The sequence below is a fragment of the Mixophyes fleayi genome, chromosome 3, assembly GCF_038048845.1.
Source record: "Mixophyes fleayi isolate aMixFle1 chromosome 3, aMixFle1.hap1, whole genome shotgun sequence".
NCBI lineage: Eukaryota > Metazoa > Chordata > Amphibia > Anura > Limnodynastidae > Mixophyes > Mixophyes fleayi.
The window spans coordinates 343573479-343599952 of NC_134404.1; the positions used below are offsets into that span (position 1 = coordinate 343573479).

A 26474-nucleotide genomic window follows, 5' to 3' on the forward strand; every position below is an offset into this window, starting at 1 on the left:
CAGAGCAGGGTGAGGTAAGAACCTGCTTCCTTGGAGCAAATCCCACAGCGCCCCCCGGTGGCTTTTACATGTATTAGTCTCTGGTGCAATATCTTTCTGCTAAATCTTGTAGAATCTCAGTTGCAAAGCAGGAATTTCTAAAAAAAGTAACTAAGTTAGTGTGTTGGCGACAAATGAACTAGAGAGGAGCAACATTTTCTGTGAAATAGTCACCTCATTTGGTTGTGAAATTCTATATGTATCCCCGGTGGAGTCAAGTCTTACGTGCTGTCAGTCCTACGCCAACCACACCACAGACTTAAGGAATCATTATCAACCCAGCCCTATTCATGGACTGTAAATCCAGTGAAACATTGAATATACCGATACAGTGGGGAACAGTTTTCTGGCAACATGAAATGATTGTTTCATTGTAACGTTGAAACTCTGCAAAATAGCCTGTTCCACCAGAGAACTTGATATGGGAGAAATTTCACTGCAATATCATTTACCCTTCATGTGGCCATTGATCCATATATATGGTTAGTAGAAGTATTGTTGTGTTATCTCCACTTTGTTACAATAGTTTGGAGGTGTGTTTTGGATACGTGCTATCAATAATTCACACCTTCCAATATCATCCAATTATTCTGCTCTGATTCCCCGACTTATTTTGATATTTTAGCTACCTCCACCAAATGTGCTAATTATAGATTTTGTTGCATTGATTAATTAACTCAGCCCAGTTTACAACACTAGGAAAATATGTAGAGGAAGCCAAAATCAATTGTTGTTTACCGAGAGAAATTGATGAAAATGGTAATTTTGTAATATTTAGATGTTCCTAGTACTTTGCGATACTTGAAGTGAAACTGAACACATCTAAAACATAATTACTTCTCTGTCTGTCCCGCTGGGTCTACGAGCTGAATATAAGAGACTGACTGTTACTTAGATCTTCCTGGGCCTCACAATTATCCGCAGGAGCTCTCCAACGGTAGAAATATAACTCCATTTATGGAAACCGAGAAAGTCTGATTGTTCTAAAGAAATTAAATTGAAGGAAGACACACTGATATCCCGGAGAGATCTAATCAAATCAGTTTGTGCATGATAACCAGATTGTGGAATTCAGAGACAACCCATCTGATTACTGTCGTTACTGTCAGCCGGAAGCCCCTGGTAGGTTGTATATGAAATGAAATTGGAAGAGAAAGGTCCAGAGTGAGCCAGGAGACCAGCAGATCTGGCTCAGTGACAAGCCACGTCCGAACTACCCAGATCCTGCACATTATCCAAAGGGACAGATGGCTGCAGCTCCAGACACATCTCAGCCCTGCCGTCGTCACTGAGCCGTGAGATCACACAGCTGGAGCAGAGGCCAGCAGCACCCGTCACTGTATCCACTGATCTCCTCCTAAGCAGACACTGTGCTTTGTGTAACTCAGTGTAACTATGAGATATCCATAGGTGTCACCTGAACTGCTCAATTTGTGGATTTTCCCATAATAACAGAATATAGAAATTGGCCGTGTGATATGTATGTTAGTACAACTATAGCTGGCAGGTCATACGTCTGTGTGTCAAGTATGGATGTCTATTCATCGACATGAATTATAGAATCATGTATTGTACAACAGCTGGAACAAGGTATAATTATATTTCTGCACCATCCCATAAATGTTCCAGAAATACAGGTTTCAGGTCAAAGGTGTTACTAAAGCCTCCATGGACCAGGTGACCAGGGCGTAATTATAGCTACTACAAGCCATGTGACCAGGGCGTAAGTATAGTTACCACAGGCCATGTGACCAGGGCGCAACTATAGGTACCACAGGTAATGTGATCAGGGCATAACTATAGGTACCACAACCCATGCGACCAGGGCATAATTATAGCTACCACAGGCCATATGACCAGGGCGTAATTATAGTTACCACAGGTAATGTGACCCAGGTATAACTATATCTATAGCAGGCCATATGACTGTTATGGGGCCCTATGAAATGCCTGTGACAGGAGGAACATCACACAATTAGTGACAATAGAGGAAAAGACAAATCATCACATTTATTTATAGCTGACTGATTTGCTGTAATTAATTGTATTTGTTTATAATGTCATTGTGATTTTTTTTCTTTAGTTGTAGGCCTTTTCTGAGAACCTAGTTTAAAACAGACCCTCTGTGGGGAATATAGTTTTAGGTGGATGCTCTGGGGAACAAAGATAGTTGCTCTCAGGAACCTAGTTTAAGACAGACCCACTAGGTCATGTGACCGGGGGCGTAACTATAGCTACCACAGGTCATGTGACCAGGGGCGTAACTATAGCTACCACAGGCCATGTGACCAGTGGCATAACTATAGCTACCACCGGCCATGTGACCAGGGGCGTAGCTATAGCTACCACCGGCCATGTGACCAGGGGCGTAGCTATAGCTACCACAGGCCATGTGACCAGGGGCATAACTATAGCTACCACAGGCCATGTGACCAGGGGCATAACTATAGCTACCACCGGCCATGTGACCAGGGTGTAATATAGCTACCACAGGCCATGTGACCAGGGTGTAATATAGCTACCACCGGCCATGTGACCAGGGGCGTAGCTATAGCTACCACAGGCCATGTGACCAGGGGAGTTTAGGCAGTCCCTCTGAGGAACCATCTTTAGGCAGACCCATGCTCTTATCAGTACGGCTCGGTAGAACAATGGAAGAAGATCAGCCTTTACAACGAGCAGCATATTTCCATACAGAGGAGTTTCTCATTACCAAGTCCATGTGAAGAGTAGATGTTAGTATGACAATGCCCGGGCCACTCCATTCACCCCATAGTTCTAAATGTGAATTATTAAAGCAGAAACCAGCATTTAGCACTTTCACAATGAACATTTCAGGACTCAACATCATAAGGAGCAGGTAGGAGACTGAGAGCAAAGGAACGGGGCAGAATAACGGTCTACTAAGTCCATATGTGTGTTATTCTATGTGGATATGACACCGAGACATTGAATTCAGGCCAATAAGAAAATGACTGACCATCCCAAACTCCTGGAGAAAACCCCTCCAGTAACAGGATAGCTTTAAATATTATTCAACTTAGCTTATCAGCTGATCTGTGCTTTGCGGTAGGGGCCCTTAAAGGACCACTAATCCTAAAACACGTGTTGCCTTTTATAAAAGATCTATTAATAATATTTATAAATAAATAATATAGTACAAGGGCCCATTCCTTGGCAGATGTTGAGATATATGACACTTTTATTTAATTTGTGTAGGTTTTCTGGTATCAGCAATTTTCTGCAAAACGTGGCTCGATGTACGAAACGCAGAAAGTTATGAGGCGCGTTATGTGCTTGTTGTATGAGGGCATCATTGACTGTATGTGACATTACTAGAACAATGATTAGGCTAGAGAATAAGGTATTATGGGATAAAGCCCAGACTAGAATCTCTTCAGACTCACTGTACACAGGTTGGCCGGATTCTCCAACACACTAGTAGAACCTTATGCATTACGTATTTGACTAGAAAAACTATTTGGCTAGAGAATAACTGAATCATTTGACCTTTAGGTTGTCTGATGTAAGGACATTGGGCTGTAGCGTTATACGGACCTCTGGTTACAGAATTGTACCATGATTGATTTCGGTCCCCTTTGCTCTACAGGGACAGACCTGGCTCATGTTGGGTCCTTGTCTTGTTCAGGAAGAGCCAGAAACACAATAGAACTGTGGGAATATCTGGGCTGCCTGTAAATGACTTACACTGCACATCTACTCGAATGGACTTGATGGCCGGGACCCCAACTCCATTCTCGGCTTTACAATAGTATCGACCTCCCTGCATCCTCTGAACCTTCTCGATGCGCAGAGTCTCGTTGTAGATGGAGGTTTCCTGGAACTTTTCGGACGCGCTGCCGGCGGTTTTCGTCCATCGCACCTGGAATTAGACAGAGAACAGTCATCAGAATGAACATATTGTAACTCCGTTAGTTATACCCCCTAGAAAAGCTGCTTACATTGAAATTCCCTATAAGACCTGCAGGGTGCAGCAGAGATACCCTAGTTGGGCTATTATCTGTCATTGCCAATCATTAACACTATGATTCAGTAATATGTTTAATATATCTATTATGTAACATTTTGCTAACTGTTTACAGTTTGTTAGAATGAATGAATTTCAGATTTATTTACAATCAGAACTATAAGACAGGGCTACATACACCATTAAGAGACTATATAGTCATATATCGTTCAGTATGTCAGATTTCACAATATTCACAAAGATATATGCAACGTAATATGACTGATAAATACAATGGAGAAGGGAACAATGTCTTCATTAACCTTTCAAGGGGATTTTGATGTTATTGCTTTCTATAGCTCTTATGAGTTAGGTTTAGTCCAACATGTCAACCAGCATAATGTGAGGACACTTAAATTTCCAGATACATATTCCAGTAGGCATTGTAAGTAGAAATTAGTCCTCTCTAACGATGCATATTCTACCTATAAATCAGAAGCTTATTTCTTTTCTAAATCTCTGTCTATACCAAATATCCTTATTATATTAAATTAACCCTGTTTTATGGTCCATAGATTTCTCTTTACTGAGAAATGAAAGAAGTTTTACACAATATTACAATGTCTACTTCCATATCCTGTCTTTAAACCATTAACTTTGTTTTACCTGTCACCAGCCTGGAACTGTATTGATTTATAGAGCTTGTGAATGTGCCCACACCACCTATAACCTGAAGCCTAACCTATCAGTCTCCTCATATCAGTCTCCATTTATCAGTATCCACCTATCAGGGTCTTCCTTTCAGTTTCCTCTTTCTAGTGTCCTCCTATCAAACTCCTCCTATAAGTTTCCTCCTTCAACTCTACACATCTCATCCTCTTCCCACCAGTCTCCTCCTGGCAATCTCCTCCTATCAGTTTCCTCCATCCATTGTCCTTCTATCAATCTCCTCCTATCAGTTTCCTCCATCCATTGTCCTTCTATCAATCTCCTCCTATCAGTTTCCTCCATCCATTGTCCTTCTATCAAGATCCTCCTATCAGTTTCCTCCATCCATTGCCCTTCTATCAATCACCTCCTATAAGTTTCCTCCTTCAACTCTATACATCTCATCCTCTTCCCACCAGTCTCCTTCTATTAGTCTCTTCATATAATTTTGCTTCTTCCATTCCCCATCTCTAAGTCTTCTCCCATCAGCCTCCACTTATCAGTCTATTCCTACCAGGCTCCATCCATCAGGCTTCTCCTATTTGTCTCCTCCTGTGAGTTTCCTCTTATCAGTCTCTTCCTGTGATTTTTATCCTATTCTATACCAGGTTCTCCTATCAGTTTCCTCTTTTGAGTCTCATCTTATCAGTCTCTTTATAGACTCCATCTACAAGTCTACTCCTTCCTTCTTAACGTGTCCACCCATCAGTTTCATCCTCAGTCTACTCTTGTTGGGTCACTGTGGTCTGCTAGTGTCCATAGTGAAATTTCTTTCAGTTGTACAGAAGTTAATTTGACTGGGTAGGAGTGTTAAAGACTAGGTCATACCATGTTTGTCTCTCCTGTATTCCTGAAATATGTTCATGTAGTATGGTGTGTCAGGGCAAGGATCTGTCACATTATTATTATTATTATCATTTATTTGTTGGGCGCCACAAGGTTTCCGCAGCGCCTTACATAGTACAAACAGTAGACCATACAGGGTGAAACATTACAGAACAATAAACACAGAGTACCAATGCTTCAGAAACTCCGGGCAGACATATGGAGTAAATACGGAGCAGAAGATTCGGTATGGAGACAGGAGGGGAGAGGGGCCCTGCTCATGGAGCTTACATCCTAAGGGAAGGTGGACAAAAAGGCACGAAAGGGAGGCAGTGATACAAGGGAGAAAAAGGGGCAGGGGAGAGGGGGGAGAACTGCAGAGTAGATGAGGGGTTAAGTGGATGGTTGGAAGGCTTTCAGGAACAGGTGAGTTTTGAGTGCCCGTTTGAAGGAGCATAGAGTGGGTGCGAGACGGATGGAGCGAGGGAGGTCATTCCAGTGTAGGGGGGCAGCTCGGGAGAAGTCTTGGATTCTGGATTGGATTTCCTCACATGTGAGGAAAGGGTTAAATCTTTATGGTGTCTGATAGCTCAAATACTTCCTTATATAACGCCCGCTACATGTGGGCATAGCTAAAGGATCCCATTATTCTGAAACATAAAATGAGGAGACTATGTCACCTGACATGTGCTCAGCCTTCCCCCCATGCTTCATTTTGGGGGCCAGATACAATAGAACAACAAGGACTATAGGTATAATTTCCAGGAGAATAAAAGTCTATTGTTATAGATTTCCAATGAGAAGAACAAGACTATCCTGGAAAGACAAATTCACTTCAAATTCTTGAGTATGACAAATAACATTACAGGATAACCATACAGAACTGAAATGTTATACCATCCGTGCATTCTGCAGTATTATCATCCAGGTTCATTTAACTAAGGAAAAGGAAAAGAGAAAAATATTAAGGAATAGGGGAAAATATCAGGTAGGAAAAGAAAGAATGGACGAAGGGAAGACCCCCCCCCCATCTGGATTAATCAGCGCCCATCGAATTCCACCGACATTAAGGTGACTCCTCTCTCCATTCAGCAGTAGACATGGATTGGTGTCATGTGGAAACCGGTAAATGGTGCTCCCTGATCCCCATCCTTTCCAAGTCCATCTGACCAACGAGGTGCGCAGAGAGTTTTTGTATACAGCAACTTGCAATCTCTGTTTAATGACTTGGAGCGTTAGACTGCCTGCAAGCCTTGGCAGTAGAGCCACGTACAGCGTTTATAATGTGTATAATCAATATTATCACGTCTGTGTGTTTGATATTTTGCCATCCAAAATGACATATCTTCGATCTCTTGCCATTAAGCTATTTAATAGACTGATAACTTGAGACCAGAGTCTATGAATCTTTGGGCAGTGCCACCAAATATGTAATATGAGGTTAAATCAGACATGTAATCACATGGGAGCGAGATACCACCTATAAATAATATTATAGATATTCGCTATTACCACATTATTTGGCGAGATTCGTACCTTCCTGGATATCTTGTCAGTCCACCCATTCCAACTGTTGACCTAGGTCTGTCTCTCAAGCATTTATAAAATTACATGTGCAGTCTGATGAAAAGGATTGACCCAAAAGTCCATACAGAAGAGAAGTTGAGCCACCCAAACAGTTTTGGAAGAGGCACCAATACTCAAACAATGTGACTGTTAACCCTTGAGGAGCAGGTAAGGTTGGATGTAGTAATGTGTTTGCAATTATCTGAAATATTCTCATTGAGTTGAAGTCTTTCACTAGGTCTCTGGAAATCCATTATCTGACCATCTACCAGCAAATGACATCCTCTAGAGGTATGTTTTTCCAACCACAAGGAGGAGACCTGTTTAGTATTAATTAAGATCACTGGGTTTTCCACAAAGAGGGTCCATAACACTGAAGTCTGAGTAGTTACGTGATAATTGAAACTCATTGTTTGCACGATAATACCACCTTTGGTTTTTTAGATAATTGTTTGAGGGGGACAGAGGGAAGGAAAAGCAGGAAAGTAAAAGGAAGAACATAGACATGAGGTTTGAGACAACCAAGAACAAATCAAAACATAAAATGAGACCAGTTGTACCACAAGGGGCTCATTGTAGGCACCTTAAAGGACTTCCTCTAGTGCAGAATTAGAAGTATATTTTGACCATAAAACACAGTTTTCCAGAAAAATGGCAACGTTCTATAAGGAATGCCAGGAACTAGAACCTGGAGATGAGTGAACTTAGTGCAAATCGAGTCTCGTGGCAGAACAGACCATTTTGCAGAGATGCAAAGTCCCAGCCACACAAGCTTTGGACTTCGTTTTTGCTCCACCCTTCCATAGAATAACATTCCACACTGTATTAGTAAATTCCATGTTTCTCAGAATTTATAGCCCATAACAAGTGATGGGATGGAGAAATAAGCACGGAAGAGTTTGGAAAATTTTACTTATATCCAAAACACGGCTGAGGCAATCCCATCATGGTCAGGGGAGGGCTGGCAAATTTTGGCCCGGGGGGCAAGACTCGACTCAATAGCCTATTTTAAAGTTAAAAAAAATGCAGGTGGCCCAGTGACCCAGCCCAAGGTAGCCCACTATGGGACCGGCCTGAGGGGCAGATGGCCCCCTACTTCCCAGCCCAGCCTGTCCCTGATCACGGTCAGTTCTGGTCCTGAAGCTGAAATCCACAAGTAGAAGCAGGATTAGGAAGGCTAATGTCCAAAACTAGAATTTATCCTCATAGGTTGTGCCCTCGCTCACCAGAGAGATGTGCCAACCGTCCAACAGGTAAAACTATTCCACAAATAAGGCCGCAGGAATGACAGGGAAGTAAAGGCTACCAACGTCATCCGGAAAAATACCAACGCATTTGACTGGAAAGACTTTAGCTGTGCTGGCCAGTGTGGGACTTGGTCCTTGTAGGACGTTGCACCTGAATAACACCTCTGGAATCAGTCCTGGATCCTGTCTTGTTTTACAAAGGAAATAGCGATATTACTTGTGGTCTACAAAATAAAATATTGTATTTTTCCCCATGGTAGAAAGATTTCTAACAGGGTTCATAATACAGAAGGGAGAAAAGGAATGCGTAGTGGTTTATCGAAAATAGAGAAAGGGACTAATGTCTGGAATTTTAAATGTAATACTTTAAAATGTAATATAATTCATGTAGGACTCCTTCACCAGGATATATAATAATGGTGACGTAACATCAACAACAACGGAGAAGGGACCTCGGAGTTATTGTGTCAGATGATATGAAGATCAGAGAGCGGAGCCAGTAGGATACTTCATTGCATGGGGAGAGGTATTATAGCAGGTATAGGGGGTCACTGACCTCACCCCGTGTACTGTGTACAGTTCTGCAGGACATACCACCCTACCTATGGGAGCTTCTGAGGTGTTAATTCTGGGTTTGTAGGAAAGACAAAACTTCATCCATCTAATTACTTCTTATACAGTTATTATAACCAAAGAAATCTCTTTATCTGAGTATAGGAATACTAAATCACCAAGGCCTGATGCAGTCATAGCAACAAATTAACAGATTTATTTTTCAATTTTTAGTTTTGATTTTCTTAAATACTTTTAAACTACATCTAATAGTAACTGAGAGCCCAGTTAGGCCCCTTGTGCATGTATCTATTAGTGCTGCTATGCTGGGGTAGTCTGATCCGCGCCTCCACTGCATCTTCCAGGACCCGATTTAGCCCAGGGGTATCCTCAGTGACAGAGTAGATGAGAGAGGTGAGGGAAAGGGGCTGCTGGCATCTACGTACATAACAGGTTGGAGGTAGCATCACTGACTGACACAAGATATTGGGCAGCGATGGAGAGGAATACGGCATATGAAGCAGAAAGAGGGGTTATTGGCCATGTGACAAAATAGGAGGGTTTTGTGGTGACATTAACTGCGCTCAGCAAACCTAACTGAAACAAAACATCACCCTAATGAGATATACAAGATAAAGAGCAGGAGCATGTCATACACATCACTGAGCTCCTCCTCTTACAGTCACTGTGAGGAGTGCTGTTAAACAAAGCGATGAGCAAGGAGAAGGTCATACACAGAGACATGATCAGTGAGCTCATTCTCTTACAGACACTATGAGGAGCACTGATATACAAGGTAATGTGGAGAAGAATGTCTCAGAGACCTGATCACAGAGCCCTTCCTCACATTAAGGAGAGCTGCTATGCAAGATAATTAGCAGCAGCATGTCATACACAAAGACTGACCACTAAGCTCCTTATCTCCTCCTCTTACTCCACTGTGAGGAGCACTTCTAAACAGTTTAATGAGGAGAAAGAAAAATGTTACCTTAAATATAATTTAGAATATTCTAGACAACAATAAAGTCTCTATGGAAAAAACTTTAACTTTGAAGAATTCTGAACAATGGAAATATAAAGAATAATAATAAATAAATAGAAATACCTGAGGCCGCGGGTGCCCGTTAACCAGACACTCCAGCACCAGGGTCCCGCCCTCTCGGATAGTGTAGACTCGTTCACTCATATTATCTTCCTTTACCACACAAGCCTGACCGGCGTGAATGATCTGCGCCTGAGCCGGGGCTGTAAACACAAGAACAGTCTCGGTGACTATAGATCATTGTACGTGGATGTACGTGGAGGTGTGTGGAGGTGCAGACAACACAATGATGGGGATTTAGGATAATGTTCTACAGCTCAGTGTACAGCAGTTATAGGGAACCTGATACGCGTATTGGGCTGCATGTCCGGACCTCTAATGAGCTACATATCACCCTTAATCTCAGTAATAAGATAAAACAAGACACTTAATCATAGAAAGAGCCGTTTATCTGTAATACATACTTGACTACTCTCCCGGAAAGTCCTGGAGACTCCTGAATTTCGGATAGGTCTCCCAGACTCCCAGGAGTGGAAGCCGAAGTCCTGCATCCTCCCCACTTCCTAGAGAAGAGGGCTGGATTGGAGCCTCCTTGATGGGATGCGCATCACATTGGTCCTGTCCCACGCCCCTCGCATCAAAATGGCACTTTTAAATAGTGGGTGTGGCCAAAATTACATAGATTACCAGACCCCCCCCTCCGTCCTCACACTTCACCCCCTTCCCCCTCAGGTCTACTGAGGTGCAATAGTAACAAAATTGGAAAATGTGCTGTAATAACATATCAGCAGGAATTTAAGTGTTACAAGCTTCACAAACAAATCTGATAATAAAGCAAGGAGGAGCTGGGGGGGGGGGGTAGGTAACAGTTGGGGGGGGGACCTCATTGCTACATAGAAAAGGAGGTGTTGCTCATACCAACCAATACGATGATAATTGTAGTTTTACTAGTACAGTTTAGAAAAGGAAAGCAAATGTCTAAGTGGATGCTATAGTTACCGCCAGGTTTTCTACACATAATATACAAGATACAGACTAAATATACATTAAATGAAACATTTTCACATTGATGACATTTAGAGATCTGCTGTAAAGGTTACAATGTAACAGTGAGGAAAATACCTCATTGAAGGACATAACTTTATTCGTATGTAACACTGAGGACTTTGTAACATAACATTCCATATAATAAATAATAGGAATAATGTATAATGTTACAGTAATGCCTCTGCCCCAGGATCCAATAAATGGAGAGAGAGAAAAAACATCAGACAATTTGTGTTCTTGAGTTTCAGTGAAATTCTGTTTGTACAAAGAGCCCATTTGGAAGTTTTACAGATCGACTCCGCCGTTACCTCCCATCTACCCATGTATGAAGCTGTTTATCGCACAGCCGGCTAGTAATTAAGATTAAATGTCCTCTCCATCAGGTATCATTGATCTGCCCAGGAAAAAGGACATTTCTAAATATAACTCTATTTCCCTTCAAATAAGGATCAATTCTTTCATCAGTCTGTCCTGTTGTATAAAGTGTTCCTGTAATGTGAAAGTGGATGGGTTTGGGAGGATTTTTCCTGCTCCATTGATCTGACAATACAATCTTTTTGATATCATAATGGTTAAATCGATGTCAAGGCTCAGACATTTTTGTGGCTCTTTCGGTCTTGTAAAATTGAGTCGGTTAGGAAAGTTGCAATGTTAAGTGTCACAATTAAGAAGAATTGTGAGAGTGGCGAGATCAGAGCGTTATACTGGAGTCTGACAAACGGCCATAAACATTCGTCTGTGAGCTGTGTACACCAAAAACTTGTATTGTTGCTTCAATCAGTGTTACATTGAGCTGCAGAGTAGAAATCACTCACTCATAAAGCAATAAATGCAGCATTTTGCCACCTCAGAAGTTGCTACCCCAGGCAGCTGCCTTGGTTTGCCTCAGTAAGAACATATCACCGCGCACAATGTACGTTTCCCCTTATCAGCTGAATTTCGAGTTAAACATTCCCTCAAAAAAATTCCATGAGTTACCTAGAACCCAGAACACAGTATTATGTTCCACAGGTCTACAACTGCTTTGTGAGGTCATTCAGATTTTATGTCCATATTGGTGGGAAGGCCGTGAAGTGTCGGGCTAAGGGCAACAAAATTACAGCTGCCCCCTTTGAAATAATTCAATTTCAATTTTAAGTTCCAGGAGAGATTTGTAATTCATCTTTTTACTTATTTTACTCATTGTATAGATGTATGTGGCTGTTTAATGATCAGGCTGACAATGCAGGTCCCAATCAGTACGGAATAATTATCCAACCGGATGTTTTGCCTGTCTCTATCGACCCCACTGAAAAATTGATCAGGATTGGTGAATATTTCAATGTCAATCACTGAATCTACATGACAAAAAAAACAGCGATTAGCTCAAAGTTGACTGCATCACCCACATTACAGGGGAACAAACTAACAACAACTGGGTCAGCGGGAAGCTCAGGGACAGCTATTCATCCAATCAGTTCATACCAACATTAGTCCACGCTGAGGAAAAAATATATTACCATAAATGCAGTAACATAAATATAATACCATAAATGTAGCAACATAAATATATTATCATAAATGCAGTAACATAAATATATTACCATAAATGCAGTAACATAAATATGTTACCATAAATGCAGTAACATAAATATAATACCATAAATGTAGCAACATAAATATTAAACTATAAATGCAGTAACATAAATATTATACCATAAATGCAGAAGCATAAATATTATACCATAAATGCAGTAACATAGAAGCAATACCATAAATGCAGTAACATAAATATAATACCATAAATGCAGCAACATAAATATTAAACCATAAATACAGTAACATAAAAATAATACCATAAATGCAGTAACATAAATATAATACCATAAATGTAGCAACATAAATATTAAACCATAAATGCAGTAACATAAATATTATACCATAAATGCAGAAGCATAAATATTATACCATAAATGCAGTAACATAGAAGCAATACCATAAATGCAGTAACATAAATATAATACCATAAATGCAGCAACATAAATATTAAACCATAAATACAGTAACATAAAAATAATACCATAAATGCAGTAACATAAATATTATACCATAAATGCAGTAACATAGAAGTATTACCATAAATGCAGTAATGTAAATTACACCGACTATCAAGGTGTGGAATTGTTCTGTAGGCTGAGCATGGAACATACAAGGTTTTGGGAACAAGACAAGAATTTGGGAGAATCGCTTTGACTACTCAACATTCTCTCAGATGAAAAATAAACTTACATTTTGTTTAGCAAATAACATGATAATCGGGAGCGAATTTCTAGCTATGTTCATTTTCGCTTTGTTTATGTCTAATCCATTGCAAAACAGATTTATTACAATTTGTTACCCGGCAGTGACCGACAGTTGGTGAACACCACAGAATACTGAATATAGGATTTCTGATCTGTAAACATTGTGTCTTTTTATGCTGCCTCAATAATGCTAAACAGCTTCCATACTTATCAGCTTCTAGGCAGCAGGAACAGTTCTGCAGTAATAATTCTAATAGTACAAAGGTTTATGTTGATTTCCTCAAAATATAATAGTGGGCAGGAAAATGACGAGATGCCCCCCATGTGCCCTAAATCATAGTGGAACTAAATATAAAAACACTGGTACTTTATTCAGAGTACAAGTAAGAGTGTGAGTGACTTGCATGTAACTTTCAGAATCACTTTTTCAGCTGTATGTGCGACTATGTCACAGTCTGAGTGTTGCCCTAATACGCCCGTACTGTACACTGCCTGCATGCCAGCGCCCCTTCCCTCCCCCGTCACACCTCAGGCGCAAGGAGTCGTAAGTGCCAAAGAGTCGCAGGTCTGAAGAGCTGCTGTTATAAACATTCACTTTCTGCACAAAGATACTGCGCACTAACAGGCTCTCCGACACATGTATGTGATAGATGGGTATGTATACTGCCTGATTCCACTCCTAAATGTCAGCATTTGCTGAGTGAGAGCTGCCATTTTGAGCCCCAATATCTTGTTTTCCACAAGAAGCTGGTGGGAAAAAAATAATTCATTTACATCCAAAATCATAAAACTATCGACCAAATTTTTCATAATCTATGATTTATGATATAAATGACATTTGCTACATTAAATATTTTCTTCTCTGCTGGATTCTCTGAAGGGTTCTGTAGTCTGACAATACGACGCTCTATCCCAGTTTTTTCCCGGTCCCCATTGTTTCTTTTGCTGTTAAATTTATCATTTTCTTTATTTTTTACAGGGAAATTTGAGATTTTGACCAAGATAAAATGTTGAGACCATGAAATCTGGAATTTGATAGAAAAACCGTTTACTTCACCCGTGTAATGTGCAGATATGATGATATCACCCACCCTGTTCTGTTCCTGAAAGTTGAAAACGCTATGAGTAAAAACAGACAAACAGCGGGACTCCAGGAGAACTAAAGACAGGGATAATGTCACCATTGTTGGAAAGGAGGAAAACACACAGAATTATAAGAAGACTCAGCAGGGAGCTTGTACAGTCAACAGACGTAAAGCCAGAGGCTGCTGTGGGACTACAGATCCCAGCGACTGACTTGCAGGAACTAGTAACAGCTGGAGGGGACTACACTGTCTAAAATCAGTATTTGTGGTCCAGATCCCACTATCCTGCAGCCCCCACATGGAACATGAGCATTGATCTCGACGCCGGCAGCAAACTACAGGTGTGATGTGCATCCTGATTCTGCTGCAAGTTTAATAATTCATTGTCCTGAAACCAGTCTATGGCAAAGCATCAATCACGAAGCATCATTCTGACAGCGACGGCCTGGTGCTCAGGGTGGGAAGTTTTATTCTGCTAAGTTAGAGCTGCAGTTACTGATACATAAACTGTGAGCACTAAGTCAGTTATTATCTGCACAGAACATTGTATAACCCCCTGTCAGACCAGGTGCACACTAATACAATTATCCTGCAGATCACACCATAAACGACCGTTTGGTCAGATATTGCAAGAGTGTGTACGCTCCCACCATCAAGTTTTATCGCACCAAAACACATCACATCTGTTGATTTGGTTTTATAAACAACCTAAAAAAAATCATCATCAACAATGGAACAATGTGTGGTAAATGTGGCAGCGTGCACGCACTCACCACCAGCAGTGTAGGCAGATATCTGTACAGAGTCAGGATCTTTTCAGCAGATGATTATGAGAAATAAAGGTCACAGATCTGAAGGTAAATCGTGTCGGTGTGTACACATGGATCTGCATGATCATCGGGACTTTCGGTCGTTGGTAACATTGTTACAGATATCCCATCTGAAGTAAGTTCGTACAGGTGTGTACCAAGCTAATTATACATCATATCCACCATACCCAGCAAACTGTCACTGGTAAGATCAGTCACTAATGAACTTATTGTAAACTATTGTTGTATAGAGAGTTTTTCATCCTAACCATTATTCTTATATTACCATAAAACTCCTAGACATATATTCCTCTTGATGTCAGAAAAGGCGGCTGTTTTATGGGATGAGCCAATAAAAACCCTATCAATTCACTAGGAACTGGTTCTTACTAGAGATGCTCGGGCTCGATTTTCTGAAAACCGAACCCACCCGAACTTAGGGGATCTGAGTAGGCTTGCGAGCCGGCTTGGTCCTCAGAACTGAATCGAGGCAAAACGTCATTGTTGTGTTGTGTCTCACAGGTTTTGGATTCCATAAGTGCCTCCCTCCCCAGGAGATCCAGCGCCATTGCTCACACAGAAACGGGGGTAGCAGTGTTCTTATCACTCTCCAGTCTCCAGTGACATTGCTCAGTACCATTGCTCGCACACACACACACAGGGGTAGCAGTGTTCTTGACACGCTCCAGTCTCCAGTGACATTGCTCAGTGCCATTGCTCACACAGAAACATGGGTAGCAGTGTTCTTGACACTCTCCAGTCTCCAGTGACATTGCTCAGTGCCATTGCTCACACACACACAGGGGTAGCAGTGTTCTTGTCACTTGACAAAAATTGGAAATGATTGGAAAGGAATGCTATTGAGGTTAATTATAATGTAGGAACAAACAAAGAGCCAAATTATGTGATTTTAGCAAAAGAATTTAGGGATTTTAGAAAAAAATACGGATCCAAAACCAAAACATGCAAGGGGCGGTTTTGCCAAAACCAAAATCAAAACCAATACACAAAATTAATCCAGATCCAAAACCAAAACACTGGGGTCAGTGAACATCTCTGGTTCTTACCTCCAAACATTGAAAAAAGCTGGGGCCCCATCCACCAAACCTATTTCTGATCCACCCTGAACCCTAATCAATAAAGAGCCCATTGCATCCAGGTGACCCCCTCACTGCGCAGTGTAACCAGTCCATGTATTCAGGGCACTGTAACTATTACTTACTTCTATTTAGAGATTAGCACAATTTTCATACTGCCCCATGAATTATTCACCTAATTCCACATTTGTTTGTGCAGTTTTCATGGTGGAATTTGGACATAAGTGTTCCCAGTGTCAGCACACAGACTATCACTGCCCTCAGCTCTATTCACACACTATACATTCTGCAAAATGTCAAAAGTGGAAGATTGTATCACTGGAACTTTGCATCTCAGCAACGCTGTCTGTTTCTCCGAAAAATCCGATGCCTTTAAAACTTTTGCCCAAATTTTCCTCACCTTTAGTCATTTACAACAGTATAACACACACTTCATGAGGTGCTAATGGTATTTGGAGGCAACTATTTTATAGACACAAGAGAAATGAAAAACCTGCCCCAAAGAGCTTACAATCAAGAAATATAAATCTCTGAACCTCTCCAGCCGCCAACATTGATTCAATGTTATAACCATCTATTTTCCTTATAAATTCATTATGTTACCTCACTGATCTATATTTATCATCAACATTTATTTATATAGCGCCAGCAGATTCCGTAGCGCTTTACAATTGGGAACAGACAGTAATAAAACAATACTGGGTAATACAGACAGACAGAGAGTTAAGAGGGCCCTGGTCACAAGCTTACAATCTATGGGACAATGGTTTGATACAAAAGAGTAAGTGCTACATCACATTGAATATTTGTCCAGCTAGAATGCAAAGGTTACAAAGTATTCAGTGGGCTGTGTGATCAGTCACACAGCAATGTTGGTCAGAGGGCTGTTGTCTTGTGTTAGCTGTGTAGAGATAGGTAATATTATTATTATTACCATTTATTTATATAATGCCACTAATTCCGCAGCGCTGTACAGAGAACTCGCTCACATCAGTCCCTGCCCCATTGGGGCTTACAGTCTAAATTCCCTAACACACACACACACACACACACACACACACACACACACAGAGACTAGGGTCAATTTTGTTAGCAGCCAATTAACCTAACAGTATGTTTTTGGAGCGTGGGAGGAAACCGGAGCACCCGGAGGAAACCCACACAAACACGGGGAGATCATACAAACTCCTCACAGATAAGGCCATGGTCGAGAATTGATCTCATGACCCCAGTGCTGTAAGGCAGAAGTGCTAACCACTGAGCCACCGTGCTGCCCATGGGGTAATAGGGTAACCTAGGGAGATTAAGAGTCTATATTAACTAATAAAGTGTCTATTCCTTTTTGCAAGTTAGCTGAGTGAATTTCTGAAGCTTTGTCTATTCTCCTCTTTACATGTTCTTGCTGTTATGTGGCTGCCACACTGCGCGTGTAGATATCTTAATCACAGACGACACATCTCCATGAGTAGCGATAGCAACACTGACACTTACGGGTTATACCAGCAAATTACTAAACAGAATGAGCATCGGAGCAGAAATGTCTTTATATTTATATTACAAAGACATACTAAAAAGTATATGTCAATTACAGCTTGTATTTAAAAGTCTCAGTCAGACAAGGGTTAATAGACTATAATACACCTGTCACAGCGGAAGGGGTTAACGCCTACCACAGCCCATTATAATGTAGCTGCAATCTCTGGGGCTCCCGACAATAACAGTGTATCTTACAGCAAAGCGCTGGGAAAACTTCACAATATTATTATGCAAATTACCTCTAATACAGCTGGCATGATACATTCCCTATAGGAGCAGATCCAGCCAGCCAGAATTCATAATACCCCCTCTGCCGTAAGCTGATTTAACCCTGTATGGGCAGGCGGAGGGATCTGAGACATGGCAGCTGGTAGAGACTGAGCTGGGCATTTAAATGAAATATCTCTAGCAAGATGAAAATATTCTCTATTTACAGGGAATTCCTATATAACAGCGCTGTCTGGCTGCTGACAAAATTAACACTAGTGTGTGTGTTTGGGAATTTAGATTGTAAGCTCCAATGGGTCAGGGATTAGTGTCAGTGAGTTCTCTGTACAGCGCTGCGGAATTAGTGGCGCTATATAAATAACTGATGATGGTGGTGGATGTGGCTGCAGGCTGCCCACCTCTACTGTGTCCCACGGAATTGCAGAGCGCGCTGACGGTGAAACCGTGTGGACTTGATGAGAATTTCAGCTATTTACAATGGCTGAGGCTGCAATAGCTGTATCACAGGGGCCCGGGGGCCTTCAAATAGCAAAATTTGGGCAGCACTGATGGAGAATGCTGTTGTCATTGCTCAATAAACAAGGAGTGAACAATGGGCGAGATCGTCATTTAAACAGCTAAAATAGTGCAGCAAAAAAGTGATGTTGAAACATTTTCATATTGTGAACCCTGTCTGTCCCCAGCAGCTCTAGTACTATGGAAATTGTGTGTTAAAATATCATCTAAATGACAAACAGGAAAAAACTGTAGATTCGGCGCTGAGTGACCGAACGTTGCTTTAATCAGAAAAAAAAGAGTAAACGCTTAATTTAATTAGTTATTAATATTCAGATTTCCTGTGAAATCGCTAAGCAGGTGATTCAGTTTAAAGCCAATAATCTATACAGTAGCATGCCCCTCAGACCCCTGGGGCCTCATTCACCAAGACACGCACACTGAGCGCAACGTGCGTTTGTTTAAAAATCCAAGTAAATCGGCTCTGCGTATCTTGAGCGGATCGCAAGATACGTGCGCTGATGAATTCGGGTCTACGTCCGCTCTGCTCTAGTACTCAGACACTGCAGGATACATACAGTGACTATGTTCATTATATATTCGCAAAAGAACGCACAGAAATAAAGATAGAATTAATCAATTTAGTCGACAAAAAAAGAGTCATCAGAAAAAATTATTTTCATGAAATCAGCATTAATTTTACACAACATTAAAGGGGAACTCCACCTTCAGAGAATTCTGTTGTCCAGGCAAATTTATTTCCGTTACCATAGGATCTGACAACAGATAAATCTATTGTCAATATCTGCAGCAAAAAAGATAAATAAACAAATCTGCCTGGAGTACAAAGGTCTCTAAGGGCAGAGTTCCCCCTTAATATAGAGTAAAGATGGACAAACACTGACCAATGCAGCCACCTGGACAGTCCGCATCTGAGGGCACGTTTGTCCAGAAATGCTGGAAGTTGGGAGATATGTCCCCACTCACCAAGGTCTTTTTAAGGGAAAGGAAGGGGGTTAATATTGAATTAACTCTTTAGAACTTTTAGACACACGCCCATTGTAATGTGGACACACCCCTAATGACACACCTAAACCTCCCCTTGGGAGGAGGCGTGGCTATGTCGCAATTTAGACATTTCAGATGCTGGGAGTTAGGGTTTCAGGGGGCACTTAGTGCCATAATGATACAATGTAACTAGTGTGCCTCAGTGCCATAATGATACAATGTAACTAGTGTGCCTCAATGCCATAATGATACAATGTAACTAGTGTGCCTCAGTGCCATAATGATACAATGTAACTAGTGTGCCTCAGCACCATAATGATACAATGTAACGTGTGTGCCTCAGTGCCATAATGATACAATGTTACATGTGTGGCTCAGTGCCATAATGATACAATGTAACATGTGTGCCTCAGTGCCATAACGATACAATGTAACTATTGTGCCTCAGTGCCATAATTATACAATGTAACTAGTGTGCTCAGTGTCATAATTATACAATGTACCATGTGTGCCTCAGTGCCATAATGATACAATGTAACTAGTGTGCCTCAGTGCCATAATGATACAATGTAACTAGTGTGCCTCAGTGCCATAATGATACAATGTAACTAGTGTGCCTCAGTGCCATAATGATACAATGTAACTAGTGTGACTCAGTGCCATACTGATACAATGTTACATGTGTGCCTCAGTGCCATAACGATACAATGTAACATGTGTGCCTCGGTGCCATAATGATACAATGTAACTAGTGTGCTCGGTGCCATAATGATACAATGTAACATGTGTGCCTCGGTGCCATAACAATACAATGTAACAAGTGTGCCTCAGTGCCATAACGATACAATGTAACTATTGTGCATCAATGTCATAACGATACAATGTAACTAGTGTGCCTCAGTGCCATAACGATACAATGTAACAAGTGTGCTCAGTGCCATACTGATACAATGTAACATGTGTGCCTCAGTGCCATAATGATACAATGTAACTAGTGTGCCTCAGTGCCATACTGATACAATGTAACTACTTCCAGCAATAATTTAACTGGCTCTCACTGTGCAGCCAGCTCCCCGGATCACTAATTCACAATAATTCCTTGTACATTACAGCTGTAAGCACAACAGAGCAGAAGCTACAGCGTATAAATCCTCTGCACTTGACTGCGCAGCCCGCCTGACACTGTAACAGGAGTGTAAATCCTGGCCTGACTGCAGAAGAGATCATTAAAACCTGTCTAATTACTGGAACTGGCACATATTATGCTCCAATCCCTACTTAAAGCACCAATTAGCAGCAAACTGTACTCATAGTGCTATGGAAGAAGCCACTGTGTCAACACAAAGGAACAGGAGCGGCTGAAACATTGTATCATTTCTAACACTACATATGTATCCTGTAGAAGAGTGTTTATATTATTACAGTTGTGCTGCTGATATTGCAATCTACCTGTATAAATATAACGTAATGTCTTATCTTGTTACATTTACTTTCTAACACATTTAGGGGTAGATCTGAAGGTACTATACTGAATACATCTTCCATAATAAGATTCTGGGGGGGAAAAGGGGTTTGGTAGATAATCCCACACACATGGAGTATAGTGGTCTAGTGGATAGCTCTTCTGCCTCACAGCACTGGGGCCCTGAGTTCGATTCCCGACCATTGCCTTATCTGTGTGGAGTTTGTATGTTCTCCCTGTGTTTGCGTGGGTTTCCTCCGGGTGCTCTGGTTTCCTTCCACACTCCAAAAACATACTGGTAGGTTAATTGGCTGCTATCAAAATTTACCCTAATCTCTCTCTGTCTGTCTGTGTGTGAGTGTGTGTCTATTTTAGGGGATTTAGACTGCAAGCTCCAATGGGGCAGGGACTGATGTGAATGAGTTCTCTGTACAGCGCTGCGGAATTAGTGGCGCTATATAAATAAATGTCGATGATGATGATGATATATATAACGAGGGAAGAACCACATAGTTCGACCTCTGTTTTTCAATTCAACCAATCAATGTCCCATAAATTACTTTAGGATGGCAAACGTCTTCCTTCCATGATATGTACGACGGAGACAGGGAATATAGACATTCCTGATGTCCCCTCACGATCATGATTTAATTACGATGTAAAGGAAGCAAAACTGAGTAGTGTGTTAGGAGATTGATATTGAACCACTGAAAGTAATGGAAGAAGGCAGCACTTTGAGATGATATTTATACTAGTGTTTAAGGTGTCCAGGATGTGGGTTACTTTTTGCTATGCGACAATGAAACCATGAAGCACATTTGCGCAAATAGAAATATATTTCACACCAGCATATTTTGCGGTTCATAAAGACCTTTAAAGAGTCCACGGATTTTGTGAGCTGTAAACAACATCAGTTAGTTAGTGATAACACAGACACCTATCGTCTACTATTCAGTGAAAAGTGACAAGCGATTGAGAGTGAATAGAAAAGCTACAATGATAACCGCTGCAGCTCCACATTTTTATACTAAGAATTGAAATAGTAAAAATCAAGATTTTTTTTCTATAGAAAATAAGTTTTCCTTAAATCTGTTGAAACTTAAAATTATTGATGTACAATTTTGATTAAAATGTTGCTTAAAGTAACTTGTGCATTAATCCATCCATCCGTCTGTGTCCTCTATGTCTCTCCTCACTAAGCCTCAGTGTAGAGGGGGACGAGGGCGGATCATAGCACTGGGCATTGCTGGGTCACTGAGCAGAACAAGGTGATACAGAGCTGCTCATTGATGACCATCACAGTGACGTACAACTATCCGCTTGCAGGAGAACTTGTTACGGACCTTGGTGGTTCTGGGAGATCCTAGAAACCAATCAACCCTTTGGTGATCATGAAACTATAACTCCTGTGAGTTGTTTCTATGGGGGTATATTTACTAAACTGTGGGTTTGAAAAAGTGGAGATGTTGCCTGTAACAACCAATCAGATTCTAGCTATGATTTATTCAGTACATGCTACATAATGAAAGCTAGATGATTGGCTGCTCAAGGAAACATCTCCGCCTTTTCAAACCCGCAGTTTAGTAAATATACCCCTATGTCCCACAGAAACATACCCTGCGAATATGTCAGTACATGACAATTCCAACGTGGACTTTTCTCCCAGCAAAAGTAAACATAAAAGTTAGACAAACGACAGCCCCGAAGTTATTAACATTGAAAAGACAAATCAAGTTCAACCTTTTCTAGACTCTAAACGCGTTGGTCCAGAGTATAGGGGACGGTGTATTATTGACATCCCGTCGTGTCGAGAAGTCCGTCTTTTTGTTGCCGTGTCTCGTGTACCGCCAGCATCTGTCAGCAGAAAACCATGCTGGGATGGGTAGACTGACCCGGCAATACTGGACCGGAGCGGTAAGGGTTAAGCCCGCAGATGGGGGCCCGCGTGTATCTCGTACATGTGCAGCGGAAGTGCACGCCGAGATTTGGACTTCAGTCCCACATCTATTAGGTCCATTCTGAGATGACAATAACAAAAACGTATATAAAACAGGCCACCTCATGGAAACACCGGAGAGATAAACCCTTCCATACATTGTAAATGAAAATGTCCAAATAGTAGCAGAAAAGCCCCAGAGGGATATGTAATACACACTGAAATACACCCCATACTTACTGTCATGTAAGTGACCCCCCAATCATTATATTTGTCAGTGAATCTACTTATACGTCACATTAAAATGGTTGCATGGTACAAAGGTCAAGACCTCATTCAACACATAGCAGAGTGAGGTCTCTTTATTTCCATGGCTGCATCAAACAATGAAATAACAATATTATTAAGCAGTCATATAAGCAACTAGCAATACATATTGTCATATATCTATTGTCATATATCTATTATCATATTTCCTCCTGTTCTCATTACCTATAACATTTGCTCACCAGTTAGACTGTGCACCTCCTCCTGGGCTCTCTGCCCATTGTCTCCTCTCCTCCATTGTCTTTGCTCCTCTATCAGTGGATCTGATCCTGTTATTTGCACCCACGCTAATGGGCACAGGTCTCAGCCTGCACTGTATATATCCCTTGTACCCCAGTAACTGTGCTGAGCCTTGTAGTATTATCTCTTTACTGTGTTATACTGTTATACTGTGTGCTGTCTTGTTGTTTGCCCTCTGTACGGTGCTGCGGACCTTGTGTGGCGCCCTATAAATAAAGAGTAATAATAATGATAATATAGAAAATTTGTAAGGCGTGATGTCACTGAGATATGGCCACCAGAAGCCAATGAAATGACACAATGAGCGATGACATCACACCCTGACGCTAATACACAAACTGGGATAACTGGATATAAAGTGTTCTAGCTCCTACCAGGTTACTAATAAACAAAAACATCAATCAACAAAATAACCAGCACATGCAATAAAAACATTCATTTCACAGTAATTCAGCACAGGAGACAAAGGGGATGTTATTAATGTGGATTATTGTACTATAAAATATAAACCATAAATATAAACTATGGCAAAAGCTGAAGGTTTCTGTTGATTCCCGGAATGTGATTGGAAGTAATTACTGAATTCTATTTTTGCTCTCTTTACACAGGGTCATTTGCCAGGAATTTGTGCGTTCATTTCCTTATTGGCTGCACCTATAAATCATAACTCTCATTTTTTGTACATAGAATTTGACAGCAGATAAGAACTACTTGGCCCAACTAGTCTGCCCTATTTGTAACCTATGGTGACCTCAAACCCTATTTAATCCTTACTTTTTATGGATACCTTTATGTCTATCCCAAACATATTTAAACTGTTCTACTGTATTGTCCTCTACCACCTCTAATGGAGGCTATTCCACTTATCCACTATCCCTCCTGTGAGGTAGTTCCTCACATTCTCTGAACCTACTTCCCCCCAGTGTCAGTACATGTCCTCGTGTTCTAATACTTCTCTTCCCCCCAGTGTCAGTACATGTCCTCGTGTTCTAATACTTCTCTTCCCCCCAGTGTCAGTGCATGTCCTCGTGTTCTAATACTTCTCTTCCCCCCAGTGTCAGTACATGTCCTCGTGTTCTAATACTTCTCTTCCCTCCCAGTGTCAGTACATGTCCTCGTGTTCTAATACTTCTCTTCCCCCCAGTGTCAGTACATGTCCTCGTGTTCTAATACTTCTCTTCCCCCCCAGTGTCAGTACATGTCCTCGTGTTCTAATACTTCTCTTCCCTCCAGTGTCAGTACATGTCCTCGTGTTCTAGTACTTCTCTTCCCTCCAGTGTCAGTACATGTCCTTGTGTTCTAATACTTCTCTTCCCTCCAGTGTCAGTACATGTCCTCGTGTTCTAATACTTCTCTACCCCCCAGTGTCAGTACATGTCCTCGTGTTCTAATACTTCTCTTCCCCCCAGTGTCAGTACATGTCCTCGTATTCTAATACTTCTCTTCCCCCCAGTGTCAGTACATGTCCTCATGTTCTAATACTTCTCTTCCCCCCAGTGTCAGTGCATGTCCTCGTGTTCTAATACTTCTCTTCCCCCCAGTGTCAGTACATGTCCTCGTGTTCTAATACTTCTCTTCCCCCCAGTGTCAGTACATGTCCTCGTATTCTAATACTTCTCTTCCCCCCAGTGTCAGTACATGTCCTCATGTTCTAATACTTCTCTTCCCCCCAGTGTCAGTGCATGTCCTCGTGTTCTAATACTTCTCTTCCCCCCAGTGTCAGTACATGTCCTTGTGTTCTAATACTTCTCTTCCCCCCCAGTGTCAGTACATGTCCTCGTGTTCTAATACTTCTCTTCCCCCCAGTGTCAGTACATGTCCTCGTATTCTAATACTTCTCTTCCCCCCAGTGTCAGTGCATGTCCTCGTGTTCTAATACTTCTCTTCCCCCCAGTGTCAGTACATGTCCTCGTGTTCTAATACTTCTCTTCCCCCCAATGTCAGTACATGTCCCCGTGTTCTAATACTTCTCTTCCCCCCAGTGTCAGTACATGTCCTTGTGTTCTAATACTTCTCTTCCCCCCAGTGTCAGTACATGTCCTCGTGTTCTAATACTTCTCTTCCCCCCAATGTCAGTACATGTCCCCGTGTTCTAATACTTCTCCCCCCCCAGTGTCAGTACATGTCCTCGTGTTCTAATACTTCTCTTCCCCCCAGTGTCAGTACATGTCCTCGTGTTCTAATACTTCTCTTCCCCCCAGTGTCAGTACATGTCCTTGTGTTCTAATACTTCTCTTCCTTTGTAGAATGTTTCCCTCCTGCACCTTGTTATAACCCTGGATATATATGAAAGTTTCTATAATGTCCCCCCGTTCCCTTCTCTGCTCTAAACTATATATATTAAGATCTGTTAGTCTTTCCGGGTAAGTTTTGTGCTGTAGGCCATGCACCATTTTAGTTGCCCTTCTTTGTACAGTCTGTAATGTATTTATATCCTTCTGGAGATATGGCCTCCAGAACTGAACACAGTATTCTAGATGAGGCCGTACCAATGACCTATACAGTGGTATTATTACTTCTTTCTTTCTGCTACTGATTCCTCTCCCTATACAACCAAGCGTCTGACTTGTCTTCCTCATTGCTTTGTTACATTGTTTACCTGCCTTTACGTCACCTGAAATAGTGACTCCTAGACCTCTTCCCTCCTGCCAGGAATTTGTGCATTAAGACTGCACCATAAACTCCCAACTTCTGAAGTTCTCCAGTCGGGACTTAGAAGATGCAATGCTGGGTGCACGGAAGGTGCCATAGAGATGCTACGATGGGGGAGTGTCCACATCACAGCGAGGCGTGACTATGTCAAAATAGTGATATGACCACACCCCTGGGGGCGTGGCTAGTGCTTCTGAAGTGTTAAGCCGCCCCTAACCCCCCTCCCCTATAAACTCACATGTCCTGCAGTGAGCACCACACAGAGCAGTGCGATGTGGGTAATACCTACGATATTGGGTCAAAGGTGACTGAAAGATAGGGCGG

The 26474-nt window shown here is 41.5% G+C and overlaps 1 protein-coding gene across 4 annotated transcripts in view; it reads right to left on the reverse strand.

Annotated features, from left to right (window-relative positions):
• MDGA1 (MAM domain containing glycosylphosphatidylinositol anchor 1) overlaps positions 1-26474 on the reverse strand; it is a 272622-nt gene that overhangs the window by 123641 nt on the left and 122507 nt on the right. For all 4 annotated transcript variants that reach the window (XM_075204446.1, XM_075204447.1, XM_075204445.1 and 1 more), the window contains exons 2-3: positions 10010-10149; positions 3748-3922 (exon numbers count right to left, since the gene is read on the reverse strand). In XM_075204446.1, coding sequence (XP_075060547.1) covers positions 3748-3922; positions 10010-10149 — 315 coding nt within the window. The remainder of the gene's footprint in view (positions 1-3747; positions 3923-10009; positions 10150-26474) is intronic.